Source organism: Aquila chrysaetos, chromosome 20 (genome assembly GCF_900496995.4).
Source record: "Aquila chrysaetos chrysaetos chromosome 20, bAquChr1.4, whole genome shotgun sequence".
Lineage (NCBI taxonomy): Eukaryota > Metazoa > Chordata > Aves > Accipitriformes > Accipitridae > Aquila > Aquila chrysaetos.
In genome coordinates, this window is record NC_044023.1 from 21,777,415 (window position 1) to 21,791,632 (window position 14,218).

Sequence of the window (14,218 nt, forward strand, 5' to 3'; positions counted from 1 at the left end):
GCAATAAGAAAATTGGGCTAATTCATCTGGTAAAGAAAAAGCTCTGTTTCCTTACTTCAGGCATGTTGATTCATCTTCAACATCATACGAAAAGTGGTTACTCCAGAGGGAAAGTTACAGCCAAACGGGCCTAGGCACAAAGGACAAAAACAGATGGGGGGAAAAAGCCCACAAAAATATTTGGGCTGATAATGGCTATGACCTGTTGTTTTGGGTTTGTGTGGCGGGGTTTTTTTTGGTAGCGGGGGAGTGGACCGCGGGGCCGGCTCCTGTGAGGAGCTGGTGGAAGCTCCCCCGGCTCCAAGCCGGACCCGCCTCTGGCCCAGGCCGAGCCCCTCAGCGACAGCGGTAACACCTGGGGGAGAACGGATTTCAGAAGGGGAACCGGTAGGGAGTAGGGGATTGGAATGTGAGAGGAACCCCTCGGCGGACACCGAGGCCAGTGAGGAAGGAGGGCGAGGGGGGGATGCCCCCGCAGCCCGCGGTGAGGCGGCAGGCTGTCCCCCCCCAGCCCACGGAGGGGAGCGGAGGCCGCCCAAAATGGCCGCGGCTCTGTGGTAAAGCCCGCGCTGGAGCAGTCGGTGACTGAAGACCGGCCCGCGGAAAGGCCCCGCGCCAGGGCAGTGGGTGAGGAACTGCAGCCCGCGGAAAGGACCCACGCTGGAGAAGTTCGTGAAGGGCTGCCTCCCGTGGAGGACCCCACGGCGGAGCCGGGGACGAGTGAGGAGTTCTCCCCCCGAGGAGGAAGGAGCGGCAGAGAGCAGGTCTGACGGACTGACCCGACCCCGTCCCTGTTGCCCTGCGCCGCCGCGGGGAGGAGGCGGAGAGAACCGGGAAGGCGGGAGGGCCGGGGGAAGGTGTTCTCAGCTTGGGTTTTACTTCCCAATATCCTTGGTTTGGTTTGACCGGGAGTAGATGAAATTGATTTTGTTTCTTCCCCAAGCTGACCCTGTCTTTGGCCCGTGACCACGAGTGGGGAGCGATCCCTCCCAGTCCTTGTCTCGACCCACCAGCCTTTCTTTGTATTTTCTCCTCATCCCACCGTGGCCGGGGCGGGGGGAGTGAGCGGCTGCGTGGTGCTTTGTTAGCGGCTGGGCTGAAACCATGACACCTGTGTAAGACCTTTTTGTTCTGAAGCCCTTTAATAGAGGTCTCTGAAATTTAATAATTTTGAGACTGTCACGGGTATGTTGAAGTGTGATCCCAACCACTATCTGTTTTAGAAATCCTGTGGTTAAATGGAAAAAAAAAAAACCAACTAAAAAATAGTTTTAACTTTATTTGTTCTTCCATAAAATAGCTAGCAGCAGCAATTTTCAAGTTCATTTAAGCTAGACTTCATTAGCAGGTTACTATCTTTTTATAATTTCTCTTCTATGCCTCTGCTACCTTCTGTTCAACGTTACCTTCACCAGATTCTTCCCAGCTGCTGATTTACTCATGCAAATGAATGTAACCCTAAAAGTGATAGCATGGGCCTTTTGCTCTTTTCTTTTGCCCATTCAATGAGTCTGCTACATGTGTGATTTATTCAAAGTGATCCACAATGGAAATGTTTAAGTAATGGTAGCTTCTTCTATAATGCAACGTTAGATTTTCTAGCCTATTGCATCTGTTGATGTTGTCACTTAACTTTCTAAGAAAAGATATTGTGTAAGGGAGTAGACTGCTGGTATTATGCCTTAGAAGAGAAAAAAAGTTTGATTTCCAAAGTTTGATTCCTTTCTCTTGAGATTTTGTTCAACTCCCACTGAAGTCAATTAAAATTAGGGTTTCTACAGAATTTAGTGGAACTGAATTAGGCTCTAGGCAAGTATGGCCTGCGGATTGGTGATGATGACCCTGCAGTTAGAAGAGTGGTAGTGTTTATATCCCTTATACTGGGGGGAAAAAGGATTTGAATATGAAAAGGAGGGGCCTGCACTTGTTCCTAGTTAATGGGAAGATTCATCAATAGGCCCTAAGGCAATGGTGGAGTACAGACAGGGAGAGAGTAACAGAAACTTCGGAAGATGAAGTCAACTGAAACCCCCTGAGAACTGAAATCAGGACAGGCAAGGACTGGCTCTCTTTTACTGATTAATTAATTCACAGATTGACCTCATGAAGAATGTCTGTGTAGCATAAAGTTGGTTTTCGTAGAGTTTTATTAGGATTTGTATACTCTATCGTACACAGAGAATTTAGCTGCATCACCAGGTCCTACAGCAGGAATCTGTGTTTTGATTGCATGCCATAAGATGGTTTGAAGATCCTTTGTGGGCATCCATGTGGTGGTGCCCTGTTAGAGTGGGTCACTCTTTCTTCAGCCCTGTAATTGCCAGCACTGGAACTGGACTTTGGCAAGGGAACCTCCAAACTCCTTTTTCCCATTACCTCACTTCTTAAATTACCTCCAGTTTCTCAATTAGATACTCTCCTGTCATGGAAGTCTGGGCATCCAGCTATCAGGTTCAACCACTCGGAGGGGTTTTGTTGCACACAAGCCCATATGTGCCTTTGTATAGGTCTGTGTGAGGAGGAAAGCAAGCGTTCCAGCTGTCCTGAAAGGCACATCAGGGCACCAGCCCTCGGGTGTTCTTGTGAAATCTAAGGAGCTTGCACATCTGACTTCCACAGAACTCCAAGTTTACAACATACTGTTTAATTGAACATAGATTAAAGTATTCACTTTACAGTCCCTAACTTGCAGGTTAGAGAACTTCAAAAAATGCGTTGAAACCAGTGTCTTGCCCACACCAGTCACTTTGGTCTGTTTGTCCAGCCAGTCTGTAGTCATCAAACTTTGTGCCTGAGACAGGAACATAGTCTGTTTCTAATATGTCTCTGGAAGACATATCAGGTCATGGCTATGTCACTTATATCTAGCTGTAGGCTGATCCTCCCTGTGGAAAAACCCACCCATCTCCAGATTTTCTTCTGTAAATAGATGCTTTAATCGGGTACCTAAAAGTACATGGACATGTAAATGTGAAAACATGGTGCTTTATCTCGTGTGTATGCACATATGTATGTACACACACGTGTTGCATTACACTATTTTAGGAATTGTCACATCTTCTAGGTTTACTGTACATCAGAAAAAAAGTTTAGCATTAAGCTGTAGTAAAACAGAGCCTATTGCAGGATTTAGCCAAGTATAGAAAGTGTCATTGATTGCTCCCTGGAGATGCATCATTTCTAATGAGAGTCCTAAAATGTTAGAAGATGATAACATAAAACTCCACAAAACTACTGGAGTTTGCAGACTTATTACCATATTGTACCCATGTTGTAACTGGGGAGGGGGGGAAGAAACGTAAATAATCTTTTTCAAATGGGATTGTTGATGGGGGAAATGTGTAAAAATCAAGCTGTTGGCAGAACACTGTTAGCTTATGAATTATACATTTAATTAAGGAAAGCTAAACTGGTAGATTTTGAAACTTCTGATTTACTGTGCCTTATTAAAGACAGAATTTCAGTCCTGCTCCTGCTGTCGGATGCCAGCAGCGATGCGGAGCAGCCGCAGCGCGGGGCTGGCAGGACACCTTGGGTGTACCTGTGCTGCAGGGTGCTGTGTTATAAGCACTGAACCTGCTTGCTGCAGTACTGGTGGCAATGTAACAAGGCTTGGCCAAAAAGGCCTTCTGAGAAGTAAGGTTCTGGGATGGTAAGCTGGTATGGAGATCTGACCTTCCAGCATGGGCTAGTCAAATAAATTAGTTTTAAATTGCTTAGACCGTAGACATACGTTATTAAGGTATGTGTTGTGAAACACCGTATGGAAAAAATGGCAGAAGAGGGTTAGGACAAGCAGCACAGAACAGATGTAAGTATGGAAGATGAGAAGGGTCAAATGTGCAATAGGATCAAATATTAAATAATCTTCAAAATATTTGTGTGCAGCTGAGCTCCCCCCTTCATAAGGTTCTGATGATAAAGCTCTGTGTTACAGGTTTCTTTTTTCCGTATTCAGAGTGAAGAAAGGAACTGTAACACTGTGACCAGCAATTTGCTCTGGATGTTAAGAGGGAAAGCGTTATAAATAGAAATTATTTACTAAAGCAGCTTTCTCATGGCATTGCAGCTCTGCCATTCCTACTTAAAAACAGGCTGAGCAGGAAAATGAAAAGTAGCAGGGGACAAAAACTTTTGTGACCTTCTGAAGTGGCTTGAAATGAGTTTAAAACTAAAGCAATGCTTACCTTGCCTTTGCTAATTTGTGCATCCCCAGTGGTTTGCCCTGTAACTGACTCGTTCTTTCAACTGGCAATATTGCACTTAAGCACTAATGGGAAGCAGATTATACTGGAAAGGATGCATGATATGTATCTGATGTTTTCTAGGCTTGTCCTATACATGGATCTTCAACAATAATACCTTGTGTGTTCAGGAAGATAGCCGCCGCTTTGTTTCACAAGAAACGGGAAATCTGTACATTGCCAAAGTAGAGCCATCAGATGTGGGCAATTACACCTGTGTTGTAACTAACTCTAAAGCAGAGCAAAGTGTGCAGGGGCCACCCACTCCTCTCACTCTCCGCAGCGATGGTAAGTTGTCTGGGGATGTTTGGCTGAAAACATGCGGCACAATGCTGACTGGTCCATCTCCAGTTTTTGGAAATTGATACTGCTATACATCCTCATGGACGTAAAAGGCTCCCAGTAAAAAGTCGTGCAGTGGGACATGATCCCGCAGTTTCTGCTGGATTGAAATGAGATATGAACTGTCGGGACAGGGAAATGAGGTAAACATATGCAAAGAAAGCAGTGTTCACTATCAATGAAAAATAGCAAGAGAATGTCAAATGGTATATTAATGTTTTTCATCTTACGGATGCCTGTGTTGAGGCTCAAATCTGGCAAAGCCTTCTAAATTTATAATCTAGGTATAGCTCAAATACCAGATCTAGAAAGCTGTTTCAAAGTGAGTCACTGAGGTGAGAAACTCACCTGCACGTATACAAATACCTTTCTGGCAACAGTTCTAATTAAATGTTCACAGTGAAAAATACATACCTGGGAAATCTTTACACGAAGTTCCTTTTGTAAGTTTGCTCACCTAAATTTCAGTATACTTGTACTGTTTGCAAAGCAGTGGCAGCAATCAGTAACAAAAGTCTGTATAGAGTTATGTTTCTAGGATAAATAAAACTCAGCTGTGCATTATAGAATATAACTTCCACTGTGAGACTATGGTGCTTTATAACATATTCAATCAGATCACCCAAAACAAACTTATAGTTCCACAGCTCAGAAGTTAATAATTTGGTACAAACTGTGAGTGTAAATGCTTAAGATCTTTTCTGACTATCTTCTTCCTTTTCATCACCCTGCTTTATTCCTTTTCTCAGACTCATTCTATCAGTCTGTTTATCATCTTCCATTCACTTTGGTGGCCTCTGGACTGGGTCCTAAACAGGCAGCCTCTAAGGCAATGGTGCAAATATAAAATATAAATATAAATTAATATAATGTTATTATAATATTATAATAATTACAAATTAATAAAATGAGAATTGGTTCATTTTGAGTCTAGGATCTGCCCTAAACTGATAATGGATTATCTGTAGTTTATCGGATGTTCAGCCAGATTTTCAAATGTGATCATTACATCTAATTACATAAGCCTTTCTCAAGCCTAGAGCTCATGATTGGATGTTTTAAAGAAGTTTTAAGTGTTCTACAAGTACTTTGGACACAGAGAAATCCATAATTCTCTCTTGCACCCAGAATCTATTCAGTGTGCAGAGAAGTGGCCACTCAGTGAAGTGACCGATGTTAAAGGCATTGCTTGTTAACTCCTCTTAAGAGGTGTGAACTCTAAATTATCTCTAAAACCTTAATGCACAACATACTTGTACTGTAGAACTTGTATAAAGTCATGCTCTTCAACTCTCAAATGCATAGAACTTACAGATTTCACCTAAGCTTTCAGCATAGGGCTGAATTTCACCCAACAGGCTAAGTCTACTCCATAGACATCATGTGTTGATTGCCACGGGTGGAACATAAGGCTCTAACATTATTAATGCCATCCTTTCTTTTACACTGAAATTCTGTTGTACTAGACAGGTCTGAGGCTCAACTGGAGTGCTAGCTGTTTTGATGTTCAACAGGTGTGATGGGGGAGTATGAACCAAAGATTGAAGTACGTTTTCCAGAAACAACATATGCAGCGAAGGGCTCATCTGTTAAACTGGAATGCTTTGCCCTTGGAAAGTAAGATTTTTGTCTTTTATTAAAATGTGGGTTCTAACACTGTTCTACAGCATGAAACAATGGTTCTCTCTAATTTGCACAGTAGAATTTTTTGGTTGGAATGTGAATTTGTAAAACTTACTTTTTTTAACCTTATCTTGGTTTGATTGTTTCTGTGCAATGTGTTCCCAAGGAAATGAGAAAGAAAACTATATTGTAACTGAAGCACACTTGGTTGCAGCTTGAAGGGGAGGAGGAAGGGTGGGGAGGGGAGGGAAAACCAGAACAAAGAGTATGGTCCTTGAGAGTAGTTTTAACTCCGGGATGAGACCTGACTTCAGGTTACAGCATTCAGTGTAACTGCACATTCACATCCGATCTGCATCAAAACAGGAGTGTTTTTCTGTGTGGCATCTTTGTCAGAATGAAACTTGGGGAAACAGGCTGTGTTTCAAGAGCACATAGGCTTTCGAGAATGGATCTAACAGATTCACATGGCTCTCAGCACCCTCTTTTCCAAAGCAATGCTGGAGAGCCCTGGGAAGCCCCAGCAGTAGCCCTTCCTGCTAAAATCTGCAAATCTATTAGGCTTGAGGTAGCCTATATTTTTCCTAGGTTGCTTGGACTGTTGTATTCATTTGCAGAAGCAGTAGTGCATTCAAACAGCAAGGGGTGCTCTGTATTCAAAGAGCAAATGGTTAAGTGTAATCTGAATAAGTGTAACCAGCCTACGAAAACTAGTCTTTCCAATGAGCATCCGTTTTCCCTAGAAAAGCTAAAATAACCTTAGATTGTTGACCTCTATTTAGTTTAAGTTTACTTTGACAATCCGTTTTAAGGCTGTAAGCTTTTAAAGTGTTTAGAGCTTTCCCAGAGGTTAAAAGCCTGACTTGCAGACAGCACAAATTAATCAAATGTTCCTCTGGAACCTACACTGGGAAGTAGAAAAATAAAGCAAATAAAAAGTTAATAAGACGGGAAATGGCCTTCCCTTTCTGATGAGATTTTTATATAAACTAATCTTAGGGCTAATTTTTATTTAAGGATGAAGAATATTTCTACAGAGCCATATTCAAAGGCATATGCATTTTCTTTTTGGCCCAAAACAAGTACCAGACTGGAACACTCCTGCTAAAGCTGATTTTCCTTTCCAAATACTGTCAAGCTACTTCTCTTTAAATACCTCCTTAATTGTGTGTGAGTCAGTGCAGGCTTTACATTTCAAGTTGTCATTTCATATTTCCATCTGTTGCATGGAAAGCATTTAACAATGATACATTGGCTGCAGAAAGGCATTTCAAAAACAGAGAAAATGATATGTACAAAACAGTGCCTTCTTACTGAAGGGGTAAAGGTGGGTCACATTAATGTGGCACATGGGTTTTGCCATTTTAAGAACATCTTAAGGAGAAAAAAAACCAGGTGGACTGAAAGGGCATATAGATAATGAAATGCCTCAGTGAGCAACAGTACCTTTTATGCTGTGTTTAGAAATGGAATGGCTGAGAGGGTTAATGCAGCTTTAATATACATTTTCTTCTTCATGTACGGAACTGCAGCTGAAATCAGTGCTGCCATAATTCCCTCGAGTTATACTGCATAAATACCAGTGATCCATGGGCAGAAATCCATTCTTCACAAATATTTTTATATCATACTGCTACTGTGCATCTAGTCTACTGCACGTGTTTGAGAGGTGCTGTTTGAGAGTAAAGGCTCTTTAGATTTTTTGATAGATTAGATGTCTCGTACAGAACTGTACTGTTTTCAGTCTGCTTTTTTCTCTGTGAACAGAGCCTTGAACCACATTTTCACTAACGTGTCAATCAGTGAAAAAGCTTTATCTCAGAGCTGGTATTTATATGTGAATAAAGCAAGAGAAACCGATTGCAGGTGAAATACTCTTAACTTGTTAGATAAGGCCAGATTTCTAAAGGTATGTAGGTGATTAGTGGTATTGTTAAAAGCTCGATGTTTCCTGCCTCCAGCTGTTTACAGCTGTAGTTAGGCACATACAAATGCAGCAGTGAGGCTATCTGTACCCTTAGATGCCCAAATTCCACTAAAACTCTAGCCCCTACTATTGTCTGTTTATGTTAAAATCAATTCAGCTCAACATTTGTTGAGCTATACCTCTGATCTGCCACAAGCACTAACGGTTATTATCTCTCTTGGATTTTAGAGCTGCTTTCCCATTATCCATAATTTTCTATATTCATACTGTTAGTCCACTGGTTCAGACAATGCTGTCAGCTGCTACTACCTCTGTGCTATGAATAACAGAAATCTTTCACATCTAAGGCAGATTATAGGCAACCTGCTGTGGTTTTGGTCTCCAAAAGTCTTAAATGAAAGTACTTTCATGGTATTTAGAGAAATAGCATCTCTTTTCTATATGGAACAGCAAATCATACCTATTGGACCTTGCTCAAAAAGCACTTCCACACTTAAAACACAAGTACAAGAGGCCAGACTTATGGCTCAGTTTTAAGAAGCCTTTTTACCTGGGGGAACTCAAAGCCACCGAAGAAGTATTCCTTCAGTCAGGCTGTGGGACACCCAGAGGTAGGGATATTCCACATAGCTTTGTTGCAAAGCTCTCTTTGCATTTTACATGAAAATATCATGACTGACTCTCACAAATGGTCATCTAGCCAAGTCACAAACTTGCTTGTTTTGAGGAAAATAATAAAAGTGGGCCAAAGAGTCAGTATTTATTCCTGGGAAGAGGGTTTGGAGGGGTGGATCCCTAATGGACAAAAGCGCCTGGCCCAGCTCTTGACTCTGAATCCTGTTTTGTAGACCAGAGACCACGAATAGTAGAGAAGATTTTGAAAAGTAAATTAGTTCTCACTGTGATGGAAATACAGTTGGGCAAAAAGGAATTTAAGTAGTGTGCAACCATCTGATGACTGGCATGGGGAATCTAAACAGGCAAAAAAATGCACCTTACACTTAATTCTTTAAAAGAGGGAAAACTGAAATATGAAATAGTAGCTCGACTATTTCAAATACTGCAGCCTGTGGCAATTCAATAGAAGAGATGAGGCTTTGTGTTCTGCACTAATATTCATTATGTTGACAGTGTTTAATACTATGCCAGTATTAAAAGTCATGTTTTGGATCAAGCTATGTTAATCATGCCATACATCTAAATTATTGTTCACTATGTCTTTGAGGGGATTGAGTACCATGGAAGGAGTTATGTTCGGTTGAGTTACTATGCTGCTTTCTCTAGATTTCTTCCAAAATAACTTTGCTGTTGCACAAATAAGAATAGTTTCTGGAATGAAAATAAGCAAAGTAGTTTCCATGTCTGTTGCACACATTTATTAAACTGTCTGTGTTTTACATTTTTCTTCATTCTCTTCTCGAAGATAAGGAAATAATCTATTCGGAATCCCTGCAGATGGGCCATTGCCAGCTGAGGTTGTAAAGAGCATATGTGAATAATAACAATGTGAATAGATTTCTTTCAACTCCAAATATTCATTTTTCATAGGAGGACCCCACATTCCTGTAAATGTATGCAGGGAAGGGTATTTCTAGAGACTGTTAGTATAAGTAGATAATCACACAGCTACAAGGGGGTTCCAAATAACCATCTTTACTAAACTTACATAAAAATAGCAGGCTTTGCTTCTCATTAGATGGCTATTCTAGTATATTCTCAAGGAGTTTATGTAGGAGGCTATAAAAGGATCAATTATGGGATTCCAAAATCATATATATGAATGACTTCTGCCACCACAAGTGAAGTCTGCTATTTTCAGCCCACCTTTCTGATAGAGCTAATACCTTAAGATTTGTACTTTAAGGGATGAGCAAGCAGCTCTGGAAGATCCTCTCTTACATTAGTTGAGTGGCTTGTGACCACAGGAGAATAAGACACAAGACCAGGTTTCAGAAAACTTTGCTGCTTTGCTGTTTCCCAAGGAATACATCAGGATGATTAGAAGCCTGACTGCTTTAATTATTATGCCCCTTGGATCCTAATTCTTCCTTGTGTCAGCAGTTGATGCAGACATGATAGCAGCTTTCAAACCTCAGCTTTGTCTCATTTGTTTAACTAGGCATGGTCTTCATTACTGAAGCTGTAGATTTAATTTTATTGTGAAGTGCCCTCAGATACATAGGACAAAAGATGAGGCACAGATGCAATGCATCATCTGGCTGCTGAGTCTTTGCTGCAAAAAGGTGGAATCTTCATCTTGGTGCGGGCTGTAATGCTGTAGACAAATTAATTTCATGTTCAGTGTGACAAGACTTGTCACCAACCAAAAAATATTTTCTATTGCCTTTTCTTTCTGAGTTAGTAACTTACGGTTTTGTGATTCTGCCACCTGTATGGTAGAATATAAATTAAATTAGTACTCCTAGATGCTCTGAAGGTTTCAAATAAACTGCAGATTTATGTACAAAGACACTCTCATATTTATGCACTGTTTTCTTATTTACTCAGGTGAAAGCAAGACTTTGTCGATGAAGTGTAATAAATTTGAAAAGTGTACTCATTGTTTCTTTATATATTCCAAAACTTTTTAGCCCCAAGCAGTTATCTGTTTTAATCTGGTTATTGGTAGTGACTAAATGAAAAAGAAGACCCACCAGTTGGCAGGACCACGCCAAATCTGCATGGGAAGGTACTAGCAACGTCAGATACTGGCCTTCAATAGCATGTGATTACGCAACACAGTCCTACCAAAAATTCACAAGGCTATATTTATTAAACTAGGTTTTGTATACATTTACCTATACCTAAAGGACAGTTTCACATCTTAAAGCATCAACTTGTAAAATAGATAATTTGTTACAAAAAGCAATTTCATTAAAGTAAATTTTAAATTTAAATTCAGGTTTGTTTGGGGTTTTTTTACCTTGAAAGGTTTCATATGGCCTGTAGTAATAGTTTCTGTTAAGAGATTTGGTTATGAAAAGGTAAACTAACATCAGAAGAGGCTGAAACTAGGCAAAAAACCTGCCTTCTGCGAAATACAGTGACTGAAGATGCTGGAAAGCCTATCATAATGAGGTATCAGCAAAGTCAATGAAGAAATGCAGATATTCTCAAGCTGCTATGATAACGAAGGTCCTTCCTATGGATGATGGCACATGGCTGAGCTACAGCTCCTCCTGCAATCTGCTCATTTAACCTATAGCTCAGGCTGATGAGGAGCTGCTGTCCTGACAAATGAATTCCCTCTGCTGATAAAACTAGGCCACTCAGTGCAAGGCTGCCTGGCAGGAGAACAAAGTGCTGTTAACTATTTATTGCAATTAAGCATTTAAACACAACAAAGTTCATGAACCAAACTGTGAGGTTTTTATGTCATCCTGCTACAGTTAACATCAGAGGGAGTGCATTTCAAACACCCTTCTGTTTGGCCAAAAATGAGGCGAGTTTGCCTTGAAACATCCCCAAGGATGTCATTATAAGTATGTGGTGTGGATAAGGAAAACAGGACAGGGTCTTCAGCTCAAACCTTGGTAAACTTGACTTGACAAGTTGACAGAAGGGGCCTTTTTCCACAGAGCCCTGCCTCTGGCCTTGGTGTCAGTGCAGGCTTTCCTTATTCATAAATAGTCAGTACTAAGAGAAAAAAAATGCCTAATAGAATAGGAAATATTTAGATGAAGCACTTTCAGGTAGCAGAGCATGAATCAATGCATCTAATTGATGTTTTTCTTCTCCCATATGGCTGTTAGTTTCCTTTAATCTCTTTGTAACAAAAAAAAAAAAAAAAAATCCAGAAGAGATGCCTTTAAAGTAAGTAGTTAAATGCTTCTGGCATTCAATGCACTGCATGCTTCTGTTATACAGTGGCTATTCACCCACTGTTTAATATGCAATAGCATTTTAAAAGCCAGCCATGCTCTCCTTCGTGTCCTCAACAGTCTGTATCAATCTACCGCAAGACTGCAAAATACCTCTGGCTGTTTTCCTGACTAGAGCGTGGCAATTGTGGGACAGACCTATTCTGCACTAGAGCTGCATTTCTTTTAAATAACTAAAAGTAACTTGGTTTACAAAAATTCTGCATGAATAGTGTCATGCAAGATTTGTGGAGGAGACACCTTTAACAGGCCAACCAGTGCATTTGAGAAAAAGAGTCAAGCCCTTTTAAAGTTCCTGGTAAGGAATAATATTAAAGAATTTTGCTTCTGAAATAGGTTTTAGTCTCATAGTGAAGTGCTATTAATAAAGGTAGTGATGACAACTACTGTTGTCCAGAAAGATTTGGAATTTAAACAACTATATAGGTCTTGAACCAAAATGGGAAATTGAAGATTAAAATCTCATTTGTTCTTTCCAGCTCTTTCACTGGTTAATGATGTCTGGCATGTCCCAGTTGCTCTCATTTGTAGTAAATTTTTCAGCTGTATTGGAGGGCTCATGTAAGAGTCAGAACTTGTGTGTGTATGTATATATGAGTTATTCTTATATATACATACCAGTGCAGAGCTAACACCAAAATCTGGAGCAAATTGCTTATAGTTCCAAACCGTTTTCACAGGCAGTTTGGTTATGGTAGAAAAAGCAAGGTAGCTAGAGAAATTATTATGCTGCTTAAATATCTCATAGAGATCCCTTGGTTAAATCTGTGGTCTCGGGACTATGATTGTCTGTTTTACAGAGCAGAGGGAAGGACAGCTTGGAGGCTCTCTTAGCCAGCTGAACTCCCACCAGCATGAGGAAAACACGTACAGACTTCCAGTGCACCCGTCCTATCTTTCAAGCTTAAATGCAGAACTAAGCAAATTTATGGGACTGTTATTCATTGCATGTTAGGGTGGTCTAGCTGTAAATTGCCCCGCACGTAGTCTATTTCTGTTGATTTTATGTTTGTAGTTACTCTGTTAATACCTGCCCAGCTGTTCAATCCGTGTAATTTGCTGAGTACTCACACTTCTCCTGGGTCCTGGCTCTTCGGGCTTTGGGTGAACTTGTGAACATCATAGCCACACAGACTCAAAATGCAGAAATTAGGCCTAAACTTACCTGTGCTAAGTAATTCGTCCATTCTATATTTGTAAGTTGATTTCTTTAGTCAATAAACAAGGATTTTAACCAGGGACCTGAGTACTTTAAGGTGTGAGCAGTTATGGCCCCTGCTAAAAAGGAATAAACGCTTTGTAAGTCAGCACTGCAGGCCAGAGACCCTGGGGACTGGCAGACAAGGGCAGTATGCACTTCTAATTTCCATGAAACTTATGTTTTCAAGGTCAGTACCGAGTGTTAGCTGTTGATGTTACTTCCAATGGAAAAGAAGTCAGCATTTAGCCAAAGCCTCTGGTAAAAAGCTGTTCAAAACGTAACTGCTTGTCTGCTTAGAAAAAGCAGCTTACTTCAGTTTGCAGAAACAGAAAGCAACTGTGAAATCCAAGACTATTAATATTTCAAAGTGTTTTGGTGACATAATAGATCATGAAAGTGAGGCTTGTATGGTTTGTGATATTACCAGAAATCCAAGAAGTATTTATAGCCGCCTTCACACTTGACTGTTTTTTTTTTATTGTATAGAATACATTGATCCAAATATAAATGAAAATGATAGAAAGCTACAAAAACATGAAACAAGAAATATTCTCTTTTGTCTCTATCTCCTTTCAGCCTCAATGTCTCATGCTTTCCACTTCCTTGCTCAACTGTCTGTCTGCCCTCCTCTACCCTGGCTCCCATTTTTTATACCTAGATTTATTGGTATTTTTAAGCCCTTTGAATTCTTGTCCAATATTTCCTATTTTGAGGTGTGAAAATACCTCTAATGCTACAGGGAATTTGTTTGCTCTGAAAACCAGTCAATAATTCAGTGCTTCTGTGGTGTTTATTTGGACTTCCAAAGTCATTCCTTCAGTGTCACAGTGTTTAAAAGCAGGTTTGAGCCCTAAGAGTTACTGCGGGGAAAATCCAAATTGGCCTAAGAAGCAATCATAGAATTGACTGAGGACTTCATCCCACTGTTGGACTTGTGCCCCTAAATAAATTGGACAGGTTATAAAATCTCAGTCTTATGAAACCCTGTATGTCATGCTTA

At 40.6% G+C, this 14,218-nt stretch overlaps 1 protein-coding gene across 6 annotated transcripts in view; it reads left to right on the forward strand.

The window, feature by feature from the left end:
- LOC115333345 (contactin-6-like) overlaps positions 1–14,218 on the forward strand; it is a 151,906-nt gene that overhangs the window by 89,505 nt on the left and 48,183 nt on the right. For 5 of the 6 annotated variants that reach the window (XM_029996205.2, XM_029996204.2, XM_029996207.2 and 2 more), the window contains 2 exons: positions 4,329–4,532; positions 6,101–6,203. In XM_029996205.2, the coding sequence (XP_029852065.1) occupies positions 4,329–4,532; positions 6,101–6,203 (307 nt within the window). Of the gene's footprint in view, positions 1–4,328; positions 4,533–6,052; positions 6,204–14,218 lie in introns of those variants that run through there. The other variant, XM_029996209.2, reaches the window with a different exon arrangement.